General features: G+C 33.4%; 1 protein-coding gene across 1 annotated transcript in view; it reads right to left on the bottom strand.

Moving 5' to 3' along the window:
- Positions 1–19,798, bottom strand: part of LOC108973086 (plasma membrane calcium-transporting ATPase 2) — a gene marked incomplete in the record, with an annotated part of 169,641 nt that overhangs the window by 106,577 nt on the left and 43,266 nt on the right. The window contains 9 exon segments of the mRNA XM_018940107.1: positions 3,869–4,020; positions 4,075–4,286; positions 4,349–4,547; positions 4,606–4,919; positions 4,991–5,078; positions 5,146–5,590; positions 5,655–5,896; positions 5,950–6,192; positions 6,251–6,636. Coding sequence (XP_018795652.1) covers positions 3,869–4,020; positions 4,075–4,286; positions 4,349–4,547; positions 4,606–4,919; positions 4,991–5,078; positions 5,146–5,590; positions 5,655–5,896; positions 5,950–6,192; positions 6,251–6,636 — 2,281 coding nt within the window.

The raw sequence follows: 19,798 nt of genomic DNA, 5'->3' as shown, positions 1-19,798 counted from the left end.
CAGATAGAATAATTTCGAATAACATTAAATAGGAAAGGAGGATAGCAGCACAATTAACTTATTTGCACGAAGAAATTCACGTTGGAACTACAAAACCTTTTTCAAACAAATATTTTTATGATTGAAAACATATTCGTTGATTTGAAGACTTCTACTGAATCGCCAAATTTTTAATAAAAAAAATAAAAAAAACAACTAGTAAAACTAAAACTAGCCGGTAAAATATTGCGTAACCGGGTTTTAGTACAAAAAAAAATATCCTGTAATTTTATACAACTTTAATTGAGTTCAATATTAATATTATTAACTGTTAATTAAAATATACGAAAATGTAAGCGAAATACGTTGCTTTCTTTGTACCAGTTGTGTTATTTCAATCAAATTATGTATACATGTATATTAGTAGAAGGGGTACGCACATTCAGCATAATGGACATACAAACTGATTTAAACGAAAGATTAATATTTATATAAAATGCTTTTTACAACATTTTATTGCTTTTAGTGATAAATCGTTTAAAGAAATTTTTTAATTAAAAGTTTATTTTATTTTTCTTATAAAGTTTTAACAGCAGGAGTCAAATTGTTACATATATAATAGACAGATAATTAAAAAAAAATAACAAAAGAATTTTAATTAAGCACTTTTCGCTACACATATGAAAATAATATCGTATATGGGTAAGTGTATTAAGTAAATAAACTGATTTTATAAGTATATGAAATATATATAGAATATTAAACTTTTGTTTTTCAGTTTCATTAAGTCTGTATCTAAATGAAGGACGTCCACATTTGTTTAATCAAGCGTGCACTTTAAATCCAATCATATTGCGACTACATGGTTGTTCCATGTAAATTATAGGACTTCCGGTCAGTTCTTAAAGCGTAATTTTGTTTACCTTTACGATGCTAAAACTAATATTCAAATTCAAATATATTAATTATTACACACATCTCTATATGAAATTTAATACAATGATATCCGTCAAAGTAGTTATTATGAAACCATCATCAGTTCGATTGTTCTACACTGCAAATGTTTCAAAATGTATTATACATTAAATCTAATTTAATTTTAATTCATAACCCAAAACCCTTTAGTAATATAACTTATATTTTACTATGTAGTCCCACCATTTCACATTGTGCATAACATATGTGAACAAAATAATAGGTGAGTTTAGTTGGTACCGTTTTTTCGTCAAATTTTGTTGCAACTACTTTGTATAGCGTTATATTTGGGTAAATATGGGTAGGTTATGTTAAAAAAAGTAGATATTTCAAAGTCTTTTTCATATCAATTTAAGTATTAGAGCATTTACAATTTTATGTTCCTTTGAAAACTAAAAATAAAATTATTTAGAATGGGTCTTAAAAGCCACTGCATGCATAGTGCCGATTAGTAATAACAATCCTTCGTGATGAAGGAAAATTTGCAAATTCATTGCAAATACGTTAGGACGACCGGAAAACTTTGTAACTAAGTCTCTTAACAAAAAAATTACAAATGAATTACAATTCGTGGTCGTCCAAGAAAATACGACCTGATTGAAGAATCCCACATACTGCTCATGGCAACGAGTTGGACTAAATATTAGCTCCCGGACACCTCGGTACCCATTAATAACAGGAATCTACCGGGGCATAAAACCAGAAAAATTCTCTTCAACGAAAAGTCCACTCACAGAAGGGATTTTCGTGCTGAACACAAAAAAAAAGTGCCGAAATTTTTTATTCAGTGACGAACTTAAAATTAATATTTACGGAAATGATTGTAAATGAACTGTCTACCGGCTTAAAGGTAAAGAGTTCGAGCGAAGATACACCACAAAGACAATAAATCATTGGGGCGAAAAGATACTGGTGTTGGGATATTTCACCTGGCAAGACGTTGGTCTTTTATTTTAGACAAAGGACACAATGGTAGGCTAAGAGTACAGAGATATTTTGTAAAACGTTATGTTACCATGGACTAAAAAAACATGCCACTGAGATGGTGTTATCAATCAACTAGATAATAACTCGAAACACACAGCGGGGTAAGTCAATTCTCTGATACCAACGCGTTTGAGAACTTATGGAGTGGATTTAACAGGAGATTGGCAGCCTTTTCATTTCATAATAAGGAGCAATTGTGGCGGAAAGTAAAGAAACTTTGAGATGAAACCAAAATTGAAAAATGTCAAAATTAAATCCATTCATGCCGAATAGAATTGGAAAACTTATGAAAAACCACTGAAGATATGAACCACGGGTACAGGTTATTAAAACCAGTGGATGTAATAACGGCTAACTTAATTTTTTTTTTAATATTGATAATAATATTGATAATTTCGTCTATCTTGGAACCAGCGTAAACACCACCAACAATGTCAGCCTAGAAATCCAACGCAGGATAACTCTTGCCAACAGGTGCTACTTCRGACTGAGTAGGCAATTGAGAAGCAAAGTCCTCTCTCGACAAACGAAAACCAAACTCTATAAGTYACTCATAATACCCGTCCTGCTATATGGTGCAGAGGCTTGGACGATGACAACAACTGATGAATCGACGTTGCGAGTTTTCGAGAGAAAAGTTCTGCGAAAGATTTATGGTCCTTTGCGTGTTGGCCACGGCGAATATCGCATTCGATGGAACGATGAGCTGTACGGGATATACGACGACATTGACATAGTTCAGCGAATTAAAAGACAGCGGCTACGCTGGCTAGGTCATGTTGTCCGGATGGACGAAAACGCTCCAGCTCTGAAAGTATTCGACGCAGTACCTGCCGGGGGAAGCATAGGAAGAGGAAGACCTCCACTCCGTTGGAAGGACCAAGTGGAGAAGGACCTGGCTTCACTTGGAATATCTAATTGGCGCCACGTAGCGAAAAGAAGAAACGACTGGCGCGCTGTTGTTAACTCGGCTGTAATCGCGTAAGCGGTGTCTACGCCAATCAGGAAGATGAAGATTGAGAAAACATATTTTACACCAATTATTTTGTCCACTGCTATTTCTTGTTAAAAACTTCAGTTTTAATGCTCGGAAAGAAAATTTACGACATATTTCCGTTTAATACAGTAAAGCAGAGATATAACTAAAATAAAATAGTTTTACTGCAAACCTATCAAAGCTATTAAGGTAAGAGGTTAGGTGGGTTTGGAAATTAAAAAAAAATTATTTTTTTTTTTGTCTTATTAAGTAGCACAATATGTTCAAATTATTCTCCAAAAATTTTAAATCAATTCGAGCAAACTCCTAAGAGGTAGACACTTCCCATTAGACCACGTGATGAATGGAGCGCATCATAAGGAAGCATGTTATTTAAACTAAACTAAAACTTTAAACGCGTTTACCTCAAAACATTATTTTTGTAGTCGGTAGACACGACTTCTCGAAAAGTTATGGACCGATTTTCTTTAAATTTTGCCAACATCTTTAAAATAACATTATATAGTAATTGAAGGAAGGGATTTGTTACAATTTATTTTTTCGAGCTAATAAATGGCGAAAATAACAACAAAGCGGCAGCAGGGAGATGAGATCGTAATGGCTGAATTTTCAAAATTTTTTTATAAAAATTTCAGAAAATAATAGTAACTATTAAAAAAAATCGTAATAAAATACTTTTTTTGAACCTCTGAAACCCACTTAACCCCTTTAAACTGCTACCTATTACTATATCCATAAATATATGTATATGAGTGACTATGCAACTACGTCAATATAATTCCCTCACAGTATAACTAAATACTAAATTTCTAGCACAAAAGACTCCATACATTTATTTTCTAGCATCTTTTATGTGTGTAGTGTATAGATAAAGATACAGTTATGTCAAAGACTGGAAGCTTTTTTATTATATCGAAAATATGTACTCACGATAAAATTTTAGGCAATTTTCTTGTAGGCACTGAAGTGATTAATTGTCCCCATACTAACGTACCAATACCAAAAAATATGCACCATAACCACTGATCAAGAGACAGTGCCTTAGTGGAGAATGCCATTTTACCGTATTGTATAATAACAACCTAGAAAAACTCAAATTACTTATTCGCTTATATCAATCGGAATAAAATGCATACCTGAGAAATCATTGTGAAAATCCATATTGTATAAAATATCGGATTAGTGAATAAACCTTCTACTACATTTCTCTGTCCATGTATTTTTCTTGCATTTATCTCATTGAACAAAGTCATCATTACGAATGTATTAAAAATTATAGTGAAATGTTGTGTAGGTCCAGCACCAAGGTCTTGGCCACGCCCGGATTCAATATCAAGTATCCAATCTCCTAAAATTCACACCATGTATATTTTAATAAAAAACAGATAATAATTGAACAAATATTCTTACCCACAAACAATAGCCCGAAAATAATAAATAGCTGATACAAAGCTTGTCCCAAAATATTTTTCATCATTGTGCGTGATATCAAAGGTTTAGTACGACCGTACGGTTTACGTAAAAGCAAATCTGGTGTTGGAAGTTCAGTTGCTAAGGCCAATGATGCAAGAGTATCCATAATGAGATTTACCCACAACATTTGAACAGCCTGTTGATACACGCAATGGGATATAAACTACAAGCATTTATTTTCGATTAACATATACCTTTAGTGGTGAATCTTGGACTGCACATGCGCCAATAAATGCAACAATCACGGCAACGACATTCACTGTCAATTGAAATTGCAAAAATTTAGCAATTGAATCGTACACATTTCGTCCCCACATTACTGCTTTCACAATACTGCTGAAATTATCATCTGTTAATATAATATCAGAGGCTTCCTTTGCCACATCCGTCCCAGCAATCCCCATTGCAAAGCCTACGTCAGCCTTCTTCAACGCCGGACCATCATTAGTTCCATCACCAGTCACAGCGACGACTTCACGGTTTTCGCTTACTTTGCTGTCAATAATACCTGTCCGCACAAAGTTATTTTATTTTTAGGGATATGATAGTTTATTAATCGACAAAGGAAAACATACACACCTTTAACAAGGGTGTATTTGTCTGTTGGTGATGAACGCGCTAACACTCGAAGCTTTGGCCACACTTTATCAAGTAAATGTTGTTGAACCTGTAAACAAAATTTTTACACAATTTTTATTTTACTATGACCTATTAAGCTAATGCGATTCACTCACGTCTCCATTACTGTCCCTAATTCGACGGTTGAACTCTTTGCCTTCTAAAATGAGGAAATCGTCGTTTGGGCGCAATATACCACATTTAGAAGCGATTGAACGTGCAGTGTTAATGTTATCACCGGTAACCATGCGGACAGTTATGCCAGCTCTCTGACACTTCCGTATAGCATCAGGAACTTCGGGACGGACGGGATCTTCAATTCCTACAACACATAAGCATGTCAAATTAGTCATAATATTATCTTCGTCATCCCAGTTTGGTTCGCCATCAATATGAACTTCGTTTATAGCTGCTTTGCCAGGTACAAAATCACGATATGCAACGGAAATAGTACGAAGGCCATCACAAGCCATCGGTTCAATGACTTCTCGTATGAGTCGCTCTTGCATGTCGCGAGTGAATTTTTCCAAAACTCCGTCGTGGCCATAAATAAAAGAACACCTAAAATATATGAATATTATTACTCAGGTTTTTCCAAAAATCAATGTTTCATTATTATTCGTACTTTTTAAGCATAATTTCAGAAGCTCCTTTTGAAAATAGGCGATATCCACCATTTGGACGAGGAATGACTGTGCCCATACTTTTGCGAACGGAATTAAATGTATATACTCTTGTAAACTTATCTTCAGTAATTTCGTCACGAATCGACTGATATTTAACTCCTAAACCTTGAACGAATCCTAACAAAGCACACTCAGTTTTATTGCCTACCTGTATTGGTAGATCTCCAGGATTTTGACCAGGCTGTTAGGGAATGAAGTGTTATACGGTGTAAACTCTTTTTCGTCTACTCTTACCATGATATTGGATGTGTAAGCTGAATTCACTGAAATACCCATTGTTATCAAATTGCCCACATGTTGCGGTATATCGTTCAAAGTTGGAAGAACTTTACACAATTTTTCACATATATAAGATTGAACGACAGTCATTCGATTTGTTGTAAGAGTACCAGTCTTGTCCGAGCAAATGGCAGTGGCGTTACCCATGGTTTCACAAGCATCTAAATGTCTCACTAAGTTGTTGTCTTTCATCATTTTCTACATAGTTTTTAAAAGGCAATCAGTCCGCCATTATAGATGGTTAATATATACCAACCTTCACGGAATATGCTAACGACAGTGTAACAGCTAATGGCAAACCTTCTGGAACTGCTACTACTAATACGGTGACGCCAATAATCAAGTGTTTAACCAAATTGTTTGCATAAGTATTTTTCCACTGTTTTTCTTCAATAACAAAAGTCTTTATGCAGAACTGGATAACTAGTATAATAACAGTTAATACAGCTATTGTAGAACCGGCATAACCAATTTGTATAGCCAACTTTGTCAATTTCGCTTGCAGAACAGACTTTTCCTTTTTATGACTAGCTTCAGCTGGGGATGAAGCTTGTTGAACGTGATTACCATCGGATTCAGATTTGACACCGTCTGTTGGTGGTGGGGACATGTTTTTAATGGGCGCCCGGCCATCATCAACACCTACATACAGACGTTTTTAATAATCAATATGTCACATTAATAGATTATATTTAAGATATTACATTGATGATGATGAAGAATAGAAAACCCAATACAAAGACACACTATACTATGTTGTATTAATGATGCAATTAATAAACCAATAAGTAATTATCAATACATAGTATAAAACAAAGTGGCCTTTTCTGTCCTAAGTCCCTTTGTATGCTAAAATCTTCAAAACTACGCAACGGATTTTACTTAACAGATAGTGAATGAAGAGGAAGGTTTATATGTATAATAACATCCCTTAAATAGTGAAGAAATACTTTTAATTACAAATAATAGTATAAATAATTACATTTTCCCGCTTACATTGCAAATGCAGGCTGAACCTTACGAGGATTTTTCAAAAAATTTACTAAGTATTGTACACATTGAAAACGTCAACAGAAAACTCCGCGATGTTATATGCCTATCCTTATGGATATCCCACAATAAAATTTTTGTCATTCACTTTTTACGACAAATAATGGCTAATTTTCGAAGCGATTTTAACCAATACAGTATTAATACTTATTCCATAAACACATTGTTGATTTTATATAAATCTGTACGATTTAAGTTAATATTTTCGAAGATATTACAGATTTAAAAATTGCGAGCGCTTGGGCGGTACAGCCCGGCCGGGGCGACGGGAGCTTGCTTATAAATAGCGCGTCGGAGACCGTGGTTCTCCCTATGACACTGTGAATTTAGCAGCGTTTATTAGCGCAGCTCTCTAACGCTCTCTAACTGATCCTTCCTCAAAAATAATAAAAACTTCTAAATATTTGGAATAGTAGAATAGAACTGCAACCAAATACACAGTGCAATGGATTACAACTGACTCAGTAATCAGTCGATGAATGCCAGCCTTTCATCTTTCCACGCTTTAGAACCGGTATCAACAGTATTTTCCCCCAAAAAGCAATGCTTTATTAAAACACGAAAAAGCATTTGATCCATTTTTTTGTAAACTAACTCAAGTTCCTTTACAAAAATGCTATATCTCATTAACTAATAGTTATAATCTTACTAATAGAAATCATAAAGATGGTAGCAGTAGTATTATCTAAGTGTCAGCCACAGTAAAGCGTGGACGGGTCCTCTAGTATTTGTATAAACATTTTTTGTATTTAATAATAATTAGCTTGCACATGATTTAGTTTTCATGTTCATATTTCATTTGTATATGTACCTATATAGAGTTTTGCTATTAAGATTATATTACTGCAAGTGACGAATGCTGCGATTGAATTAAGATGCCAATGCCCTGAAGTACTGCAAACATATAAACGATGACGAGATTTACACAGTTGCATATAATTAGGTATGTATCAGAGAACTGCAACGTGTAATAAATTTTTGTTCATAATTAAGTATTGATTCGCTCCTCTGTCAGTTCGATTCATGTACAAAATTCGAACCGTTTGTCTTCAAATCAGTTGACCCTGGTCGGTACTCGAATTGATCAACAATGTCGTCTATGATGAACTGAATTAATTTGATTGTGTTTTTGGCACGACGGTAGGTTCTGACTTAATCATAGTCGTTGTACTCTCTGCTATGTCATAAGCATAAAAAATACCTTTCATTTAACACTACGAAAAAGGAAAACATATTGGAGCAATTTTAATTCCATAACGGGGCAATTCGACAAACTAAAGTGTATGGCTCCCAAACCATACTGACTGTCAAATCTATTGCCATTGCCAGTGCTAAATTTGTATATGGTCATTTGTTATCATATCATAACCATATGCGAAAAGGCGTCGGGTAGATATGTATGTTCGAGCTGATGTAGCGCATGTTTTGAGGTCTTGAACTGTTTAAATTTTTATATGGATGAAAAAAATTTATGTTCTTTATAAAAAACGGAGAAAAATAATTTTTTCTATAAATTTATTTCTTGAGAAAAAAAAACAATTTCCTATTGTCGGACTATAATAATTGTATTATAAATTTTATATACTAATTAAAGTAATATACACTGGTGGTCACAGAATTAAGGACACTCCGTTTTCTGTTAAAACATTGGTTTATTTTATAATTTAAAAGCCTCATATTTTTTTTAAACTTGAGTTGCTATATTTATTATCTTCTAAGACATATGTATATTTATTGAAAATTTAACGAAAAACTTGTTTTCAATTCTACGTGCGACAAAAATTAATCATATACAGTATCGGACAAAACATTTGCAACTAGAGCGAAGTTCTAGATTTTTTTTTTGTCTTGCAATGCCATTTTTATTCGAATTGCTTTTTGTTTCTTGTTTTTAAATTTACAGCATTGAAGTTACATATTTTGTAATGTTTATCGCGATCATTGTCTAAAAATAGTGAAACATAGTTGCTATGTTATGGCCTGGGAATGCTTTTCTGCGTCTGGTTTTGTGGCCGCCTCATCGTATTTTGTAGCATGGATCGGTACATTTACAGAGACATTATGGAATCCGTAATTTAGTCACATGCTGAATGGGAAATGCCACTTAAGTAGGTCTTCCACCAGGACAACGACCCGAAGCATATGGCATAGGTCCCAAAATCGTGGTTACAGAGGAATAAAGTCGATGTAATAGAGTGGCCTCCATAGTCTCGAGGCCTTAGTCCTATTTAAATTTATGGGAAATTATAAAAAAAAAAAGAATTTATCGCAGTAATCTGCCAAATACCGATCAGTGTTTTCAAAAGGCTCTGGAGGCATTTAGAAATATACCCCAAAGTATAGTGGATAACCTCACAGCTTCAATGCCGCTGCGATGCCAAGCAGTTATTGAGAATAATGAGTTTTCTGCAAAATACTAAGTTTTTCTTTTATTTCATTAAAAATAGTGAACCGTTTTCATTGAGTTACAATTGCTTTGCCTTATTTATGAATTTTCAATTGTTCATAAAATGTGTTTGATAACTCATGCCCAGCTCTTGACCGATGCTACGGCTGCTACTATGCCGGACTCTTTCGACCAATTCCGCGATTTTATCACAATTTTCGATRACAGGCCTTCCGGAGCGTGGCGCATCTTCGACCACCTCTACACCAGAACGAAAACGTTGAAACCATCGTTGTGCGGTGGAAATGGAAACTGCATCGGTTCCATAAACTGCACAAATTTTATGGGCGGCTTGAGATGCATTTTTGCCTTTATCGTAGTAGTACTATAAAATATGCCGTATTTTCTCTTTATTTTTCTCCATGTTTGCGACGCTATAACTCACGAACGACTTAAAAGAAACGACAATCAATCAAACACGTGTTAGCGCGTGGAATGAGCTTTTCAAAAAGGTATAGCATGACCCGATGCTACGAATAAAACTAGAACTACTCGCTCTCAGCGCCAACTAACGAAAATACCGCAAGACTTTTTTGACAACCATATATTAAACAAATAAGCTGAAGAATATTATTAAATTTGCGTTTTTTACCTTAATTAACATCCAATATTTAACATAGAATTAAAATAGTAAGTCTCCGGAAATTATTTTCTGTGTAATCGACAATATTTTCATTATAATATTTCAGTTGCAAATGTTTTGTCCGATACTGTATATCTATTTTGACTTGGTCAACTAATTAAGGACACTTCAAATTTTAATTAGTATATTAAAAATAATACTAAAAAATTTAATTTTGAAATGATTCGTCAGCATTTTTGCTTGATTTTTTCCTAAGCATCTTATGACATCTGCCCAGAGGTTTTCGATTGGATTTAAGTCCGGCAAGCCAATCCAAAACCGTAATGTATGGTTCAGGCACGTGTTCCTTTGCACAAGGCTTCATTGTGCTCGACAATATATTTTTATATAAATATTGGCCCATTCTTTGAGTTATCGGTCGAACCTACGCCGTACCACGAAAGCGCAGCCCAAACCATAATACTGCCTCCACCATGCTTAACCCTTTTTAAAGTGTATACACGGTGAAATTCCTTGTTTGGAGGACGTCGAACAAATTGTTTCCCATTGAGCCAAACAAATTAAACTTGGATTCATCGCCCCACAGTATTTGTTTCAAAAAATTTAAGGGTTTTCCGACATGCTCCTTTGCAAATTTACTACAACGCTTTAAATTTTTGTTTGACACGTGCGGTTTTTTTCTTGCGATACAACCCCGTAGCCCATTTTCAAAAAAACGTCGTCTGATGGTTCGTGTTGATACAACACAATCGTCCTTTGGGTCGTTTTTTTTCTTATTTTATTCCCTGTACTTCCGTAATGAATCAAAGCATGGCGAACTATTGATTTTGAGCGCAAAAGTTCCTTCGCTACGACTCTAATGGACATTTTTTCCTTCACGTCCTTGTAAGTAATCCATATAACCCATGTCTAACAGTTTTATTACTTAAATTTGAATATATAGTTAATATACAAATGATATACACAACTTACCACAAGTTTTTGTGTTAATATAACAAAAATTGGTGTCATTAATTATGTGACCAAGCACCAGCACACTCAAAAACCAATTCATCAAACCTCCGAATTTTAGTTAAAGTGTCTAAATTTGTCACGCAAACATGTGCTACATTTTTATGCACAGTTATAATATACCGTTGCAATTTACAGTGGGTCTCTAGGCGAAATTTAGTACAACAAACATAGAACTTTAACTAATAATGTGGTCACCAGTCTATATTAAATAGGAATGATATTTTGATTTATGATTATTATATGTATTAAGACATAATCGCCAATATATTTTGAGTAATTTTTCTACAAATTAACAATATTAAACTAAATATGAATTTGTTGCAAAAATGTATTAAATTATTTTGAAAATGTACTTTATTTTTATAATTTAACACAACCGTCTTAATACTCGCTCTACTAAATTTAATATTAGGCGTATTTTATTTCACCAGCAAATCAAGCTATTAGCTTATTTTATATGGAAGACTTAGCCAACATAAGCTTGTCATAAGCTATCATATCTTGTATATTGAACTAGAGGAATTGCCAGTTTATCGCTTTTTTCATTCACAATAGCTATCTTTTTTCCAAAAAAAAAAAAAAAAAAGAATTGGCAATAGAGATACTAGTTTCTTTTGAAGCTTAGGATCCAGCTCTCAAGAAATGTAAAAACTTCATATAAAAAAACGCTTAAGAAATGGTCTTGCGGTAAATTTTCTTCTGCTAGTTTGCAGCTCTGAGGAAATCTAGTACTAACTTTTGATAAATTTTTTGAATGCTGGTTTCGCGAAGAAATATGAAATCAACAAATGTTTCTTGAAAGAAATTCACAGTAATCGTTAAATTCATCCTAAATAAGGTAAAATCATTATTATGAAGTATTTGTATAAAACTTACCAATCATCAATAACACTCCTTATGTCGCAATGAAAAAATGTATGTTACCACATACTTACATACATATTCTAATGTGCATCTTTCACAATGCGAAACCAGCTGTCAAAATTACTCGAAGAAATAATGTTTTTTTCTTCTTAAGCAGTTATAGCGCAAACAGCCAAAAACGTAGACCCGTGTGAGCTGATTGCTCTCTCGCAACGCAGGGTTGCCAAGCTCAATATACTGTAGTAAATATAAAAGTTGTCTCCAATATGTTTGAAATTTTCTTAAAATAACTCAAAATAAGAGTCGAATGCTATTATTTATAAATATATAAACTATTTTTAATAGTTTGTTTTCAGTTTTGATATTTGATATTATGAAATATTGTAATTGAAAACTTAGATGTGTACAAAACTATATACATACATATGCGTATTGAGCAATTACAAGATTGTTCAAATGAAAAAAAAAGATGGCGTATTTCTGCGTGTTTACTATTTTTTTTGACATATTTTGCTCACTAAGAAAGCAGCGTTTTTCGCTGTTCCTGCTATTACTTAGGATGGATACGGACCTTGACAAACCAAAATTAACAAAATTTTGTGTTTTGTTTAAGTTAAAATTAATACGAATATGAACATTTGTTATAACTTTTTTGTATTAATATCATCAAAACAATAAAATAAATATGCTTATACATTATAGTAAATTAATATACCCATGTTAATGCAAGTTAATAATGCATAAAAATTTTGTGCATTTAGCTGAATTTACCAAATTTGAGTTGTTGTTGTTGTAACGGCAGAATTCTGCCGAGTTGACAGTCCTTGGCCGGATAAAAATCCGGGTCCGTTCCGGTTTTCGTAGACCCGACTGTCGTGGGAACGGTACCAAATTTGAGTAGACAACACTGCCTAAAATGGTGAATTTTTGCTATTGTTTGACAGATGTCGCTTGAAAACTGTCGCCTTCTTTGTGTATTTACGCATCAGATGTAAACAGTTTTTATATTGCTAATTAAATTATGCGAAAGTATATTAAAAAAAACAAATTTTAATGTTTTTAAATGGCAGAAAATAAAATAACGCACAATTTACTATCCATTTTTCTAATATTCTTAACTTTTTCGCACACTTTTTCCGCATTACAATCAATTATTGCTTTTAATTTCACTCTATTATCTTTTAAGGTAGTTGGTAATAAAGGAGTTTTTTAATTAAATAAATCAACAAATTTCACTATCAGCTGTCTAAATGCACAAGTCTGCCATCTGTCATCATAAAATTTCAATGCGTTTTAGCGTTGCTTAAGGCGAATTAATTTTGTTCGTCTGTCAAGGCTATAAGAGCGTTTTATTTGTCCACAATTTATAGCCCTGACAGACGAGCAAAATTTATATGCAATAAGCAACATTAATGCGCATTGAAATTTTATGCTTTAGCTTGCATTAACATGGGTCAAATGCGCAAGTAAATATAATTGCGGGATTCTTTAACCAGTCTCTACTTGAGACATTTTGAGGTGAAATCTCAATATGTGACTAGCTACTATTAACTAAATATTCTCTAACGTTAGTCTCAAAATATTGCCTCACATTTGAGACCTAGCAGTTAGCGGGTCACAAAACTAATAAGAACTCTTGTCTGCCATTTTGAATATACTGAATAGAGATCAACATAGATATTAATCGATTGTCGTTCTTCTATATTTTGTAAGCAACTCAAACACGAAAAGGTTAAAAATAAATCAATTTTACAAAAATTTTGTATATATTATGAAACAAAGTCAACATATATTTTTATTTTTATTAATAATTATGTTTCTGACTATGTTATAGAAAATTTAATATTTGTTATCGACATATTTATTTTCATTCAAGTTTAAAAACATCTCCGAATTATGAAATGTAATAGATTTTGTGACTGTCACTTACAGAATAGCAAAATCGTCTCAAAAATTGTCTTTAACTTAAAATCTCAAATTTAGAGACTTCAGACTGAATCACAGTACAAAATCGCACGGTAAATTAAGCCCGCTAATGCATATTAGCTATTAGCTCTTGATAGTCAAATAAAACACGCCTATTACCGATATGAAACTGCCGTCGTTATATGTGCAAATGGGATGGCAGCACATCAAAATTTTCATAGAAATGAAAACTGATCTGTCCAACTGCTGAAGTGACAGTTCATTGCTTTCAATATATGGAATACTAATTAGTAGTATACGTATAAGCAATATGGAGTCTACACAGGCAATACGCACAGCAATACAGTTGTATATAATAAATGTTTTTTTGTATTTTCGTTAAGTGTTATATCTTAAAAATATTCTCTGAAAATTTTACGTTGATCCGATAATTAGATTTTGCGTTATTTGAAAAATAACAAAGTTCGGGCATTTCAAAGCGCTAATGTGATACTTTAAACGCATTTTTCACAAAACTATAATAAGTTTTTTGAACATGTGGCAACTGTAACTTGAAAACCGCTCAATAGATTTCAATGAAATTTATACAGCTTTTAGAATACATAATATACTCGGTCCTGATCGAAGGATTTTTATTTTTTCAGAAATTTCGATTTTTTTTTTTAACTCTTGATTTTTTTTGGAACTGGGTCAACACAAACAACTATAACTTTGGAAATTAAATTTGTGTTTTGAAATTTTAGTGACTTCTAGTCAACACATTCTATAATAATGCCATATTACTACTTTTGTAAAATACCTCGATTTAATAGCAAAAAAAACATTCTGAAAATTCTCATTTTTTTCGTGACTCTGACTACACCTAACCCCTTAGTGTAGCAAAATTTGAGGTTTGAACTCTTTGCTCCAAAAAACCCTCGTTTACATTAACCTTTGTTTTATACGAATTGCGTAGCTATGAAGTATACAACAACGATATTCCCAAGTTGGACGATCAAAGCCGAGCCGCATACATTTTCATACGAAATCACACAGGCAGGGCAGAGTAAAAGCTGGCCGACGCCGAGCGTAAAGCTGATCAATATAAGAAAACGACTTCGAAGCGTATATTATATACTAGAGGACCCGGCGATCTCTGTTTTGGCTTAAAGGAAAGAAATGAATAGATATTAAGGCCTTTTTAGTCAAAAACAAATTAAATATTTAAGTATTTTAATGAGTCTTTGTTGTTCATGTATTCTAGTGCAGAGGTCGTACTCTTCAGTTAAATACCTGTACGCGATGTTTTCTGTTTAATTATCAGGTGCAAGAACGAACAACGCAGATGACCATTGAACATGCCACATACAATTAACCGTGCGAAAAACATAGATATTCCAGATTCAAACCACAAACTTTAAAAGATTGACCTTTTGATTTGTCATTACGAATGACAGAATCGGAAATTTAAGTATTTTAATCTCAAACCGCAAGCCAGACTCATCCAAGGTGTTTAAATATTCAATATAATTAGTTAGTGACTTATCTATTATTACTTAGCCAATTCAATTCAATTCATACATTGATCCGATGTCCTGATTCTGAACTCATACGTTAGGTATTCTACATCTTTATTATTTGCTGTTAAATTGCTCGCTTACTCAACAATTCATTACTTCTGTGGTTAGTAATAATATTTGTTGATAAGCTCGTCTTTGCATGAGAGAAAGTTACAGAGTTATTCACTCGATTCATTAACAGGTACTCAACCATTACCGATAGTCAACAATTGCTCAAAGAAATATTCAACAGATTTATCATTAAGCAATGCAGTCATTCATTTCACAATTTGGCGCTGGCCTTCCGAATCTCTTCGATCAAAATTGCTGTTATGTATCTCCTTATTCATCTCAAGATCGTCATTTATGAAGGGAATACGAATTTGATGCAAAATGTCTTCTGAAATCGAGCCATGTTAACACGGCGCTTTTAACGGGATTTTTGTTTTGTTATTTTACAGACTTTTATTTACAACATTTAGTATCCTCCTTGCATCACGTCATTTTCGGGAAAGATTCCATCAATATCAACATCAAATTTATTGAATTTACACATGCAGCCATTTCTGGCTTGGGTTTTTATTTTTTGAAGTAATAAAATATTCAAATGATTCTTACAAACATACAAAGTTCTTATGATTTGAAATATATTTTTTGTATTCATGAATTGCACTGACTTATGACAAAAAAGGATAAAAAGAATCTCTCCACCAATTTTAAGCCAAACTGGTTTGGCCGTTCTTGAGTTATAAATGGTGTAACTAACACGACTTTCTTTTATATACATTAGGGTGTTTTTTTTTTTAACTATTCATTGTTTTCAATACCAGTATAAAATTTCCTTGCAAATACCCTAAAAAATTCCCCGAAAATTTGAGCGCTTAATATTAACATTAAGGACTGGACCAAGGAATGTAAAAATTTTCCGTTGAAAAAAAAATTTTCTATAGCTCAGAGGCATTTTATGGCATCGCTGTGGCTTTAAACACATATTCCTCAGAATTGAACACTCTCCCATTACGACAAAGTCGAAACTCAAACCGGCGCGGTAGTACGGTGCTCTAAACCTGATTTTCCACGAAATTCGCATTTTTTACTTATTTAGGTCAAGACCTATAGAAAAAATGTACTTGACAAACCTGTAGGAAATTTTATTTGCTACAAAAAGGTCCGAAGTCACAATCGCTATCATTAATACTTCCCCAGATATTCGGCCTTATGACATTCTGGTCCATAGGCTGCATAACAGCAGTGCAATTCGGAAGATGACACATCACCAAAAATTTGACCATCAGTGCTCTTTCACTCTCCTTCTTTGGGGTGACAGTTAGCATTATCAATAAGTAAAATAGCCTTTTCGGAAAGATTTTGACAACGGAGAAACAAATGTTTTGTGAAACCATTCTTCAAATAAAGCCAAGGTCATCCAAGCACTTTTATTTCCTTGGTAGCTAATCCGTAAAATTTTTAAGTTAGCGTGGATTCAATGACTTCACAATAACCTCTAATTTTACTCCTTTTATTTTAGTCTATGATTATCATTCGTACAAACAAGTTATTCTTTCTTTACTGATTTTATGTCCCGGAGCCGGAGAGTTCTATCAGGCAAAAGCTTCCAAAAGTGGCCATACTCATCGGCATTGTATATCTGCTCCTTGTGCAAACCTGATTTAGTAACTTTTTTGTTTAAGATTTGCAAAAATGGGTTAACTGAATGAGTATTATTCGAAAGTTTTTCGCCATACATTTTCAATGCTCGTATTCCAAATATGTTTTTGGAATTTGTGACTGCTAGCACGAAAGTCACCTGGCTTTTCCTATACTTTTGTATGGTAAGTTCTTTGCTCGATGTTTTGCAAACCATTTCATGAGTGATTTTTCAATTTGTGGAAGTTCTGATGGTTTAAACGTATGCATTTAAAAACTTTTGGTTAATTGACAGAATATCTCTCACGTAGTTTCTTTAAAATGTCAACTTTCTATTTTATTGTTAGCACCGTAAACTTTTTCCTTTATGAAAACGTACTACACAAAACGTCAGTTAAAACTGATTCAAATCTTCCGAAACGCACATGCGTAAGAGTTACAACAATTCAACGTCGAAAAAAATGGGACTTCCCAGAAATGTATTCCAACTAAGGAACCGTTAACAAAATCGACAAGGTCTTGTCGCAAGTATCGAGGTCAAAATTTTTGATGTCGCAAGTACTGAGTACATAATGTAAAATATAAGAATCGAGATGTTACAAGTATCGAGGTACCACTGTTTATTCAAAAAACGTTTGCGGATAACGTCTTAGATCCTTATACAAAATTTTAAACTCTTTCAACCTTTCAGCCAAGGTCATCCCTATTTGTATTTGTTATTAATGCCGATATATTTTTTATAATATTCACCACAGAGCTGGAGCAAAATGTAATTGATCTGAAGAATCCAAGTCTTTCCTTTTCGGTTGCATAAGCACAAATAAAATTACCATATTAAAAAATTAACATGTACTAGTAGCATAGCAAAATACACATGTAATTCAGCGGTGAATATCGGATTTATTCTGCGTTTCCTAAAATCGATCAACAGTTTTACCCTCGACTCGGCTTAGAGCGTCTACTCTGCAGGCACCCTTGCTGTGGGAGTAGATAGCACAGTTAAACTTGCAACGTGCCACTCACTCTATTACCAGATATCTCATTGAATGTGCTATCGTTGATATACATAGCTCATAATGTTTCTATGTTGAGCAAATAACAAGTCAAATACCATACCAAATATAACATAGAAGGTAGATTGAAACGAAGGGATTTCCCATTTAAATCAAAACAACTTGAACTATAACAGATATAATTCATAATAATCATAAACGAATTTTACAGTGAAAATCAATTTATGCAAGTGCAATAAATAAATAACACTACTCCCTTAATTCTTACCTAACATTTCTGGAATATATTACTAACAACTTAAACTTTCGACATTGCGATACTTTTCTGCTTTCGCTATCGAAGCACACACATATGTATGTATGCTAAACGTAATGAAAAAGAAAGTAAAGCAAAACATACCGAATACTTATTCATTCATTAATTTAATATACGAGATCATACTTTTTTATTCAATCTTTTTTGTTGGGATGCACTTCAAAATCAGTTAGCTTCAGGTGTTTACATGAAAACATGCAACAACTTGTTTCGCTTGGCTTGTTGTTTTTGTTACATTTTCCGGACTTTTTATTTTTAACACATTTTCGGTCAGTCAAAATCTTAGTAGTACGTAAAAGAAATGTTTGAAAAATTAAAATTACCTGAATTTTTTTGTGAAAATTTTAAAAACGCGGTGAAATTAATTTATTTAATTAAAGTTTTTGGTGTAAATGGTAAAATTTTACATTTATTAATTTATAAATGTCGAAAAATAAGAATTGTACGCCTGAAAAACGCGCCCTGATAAAAAATTCCTTTCTAAGGGCAAAACTTATGTCGAAGTTCAAAATATTCTTAATTGCTCACCCACAATAGTACGTAATGCTATCAGGTACCAATCAAGTTATAAAAACGTAGGAGCAACCCAGAACTGTCAGTAAGAGATGTCAATTCCTTGGTCAGATAGCCAAGGCTACGGAGGTAAAAGACGTCATTAACGTAATTAGAAGTGCGTGAGGGCATTGACCCATAAAAAGTGCCGTTATAGCCTAAAGCTCATGTTGAACAATAACTTTGATTCCCTAAAGGAAATTTTAATTGGCCTTCGACAAAATAGAGGATAATTTTATGGTCGGACGAATTGTTAAGTATGGCAGAAGAGGATCGCGTCAATATGTAAGACGTCCGCCCAATACCGAATACCAGACTAAATATGCAACAAAAACGGTAAAACATAAACGGGAGAGTATCAAAGTTTGGACATCCTTATGTCGAAATACTCCAGAAAACCATGCTGCCGTATGCCAGTGAAGAAATTCTGCTTGTTTGGACATTCCACCAGGACAACGATCTCAAGCACACATGTGAATTTTCTAAAAGGTGGTTTGAGGAAACGAATGGCAAGGTAATGGAATGGCCGCCACAGTGCACTGACATCAACCCCAAAGAAAATTTTTGGACTGATGTCAAGGAGACAGCAGCCCAAGATAAGTCGACATCGACCATGCAACTATGGGAGGCTGTGAAAAACGCATGAGAGTCTACTTTCAATGCAACAACGCTGTGCTGCAAAACCAAAAATTAAAGGTCACGCAACTAAATAATGCTTTTATTAAAAGACAATATCCATTTATAAAAAAAGTAAAAAAAAATGCCTTTTTTCAAAATTCCGGGCTTAGATTATTACACTACTAAATTTTTGAAATTCCTCATAATTTTTTTTTATTTTTATATATTTATACTTCA

Source organism: Bactrocera latifrons, unplaced genomic scaffold, assembly GCF_001853355.1.
Source record: "Bactrocera latifrons isolate USDA-ARS-PBARC rearing strain unplaced genomic scaffold, ASM185335v1 scaffold_455, whole genome shotgun sequence".
Lineage (NCBI taxonomy): Eukaryota > Metazoa > Arthropoda > Insecta > Diptera > Tephritidae > Bactrocera > Bactrocera latifrons.
This window is presented reverse-complemented; position numbering and strand designations above follow the sequence as displayed.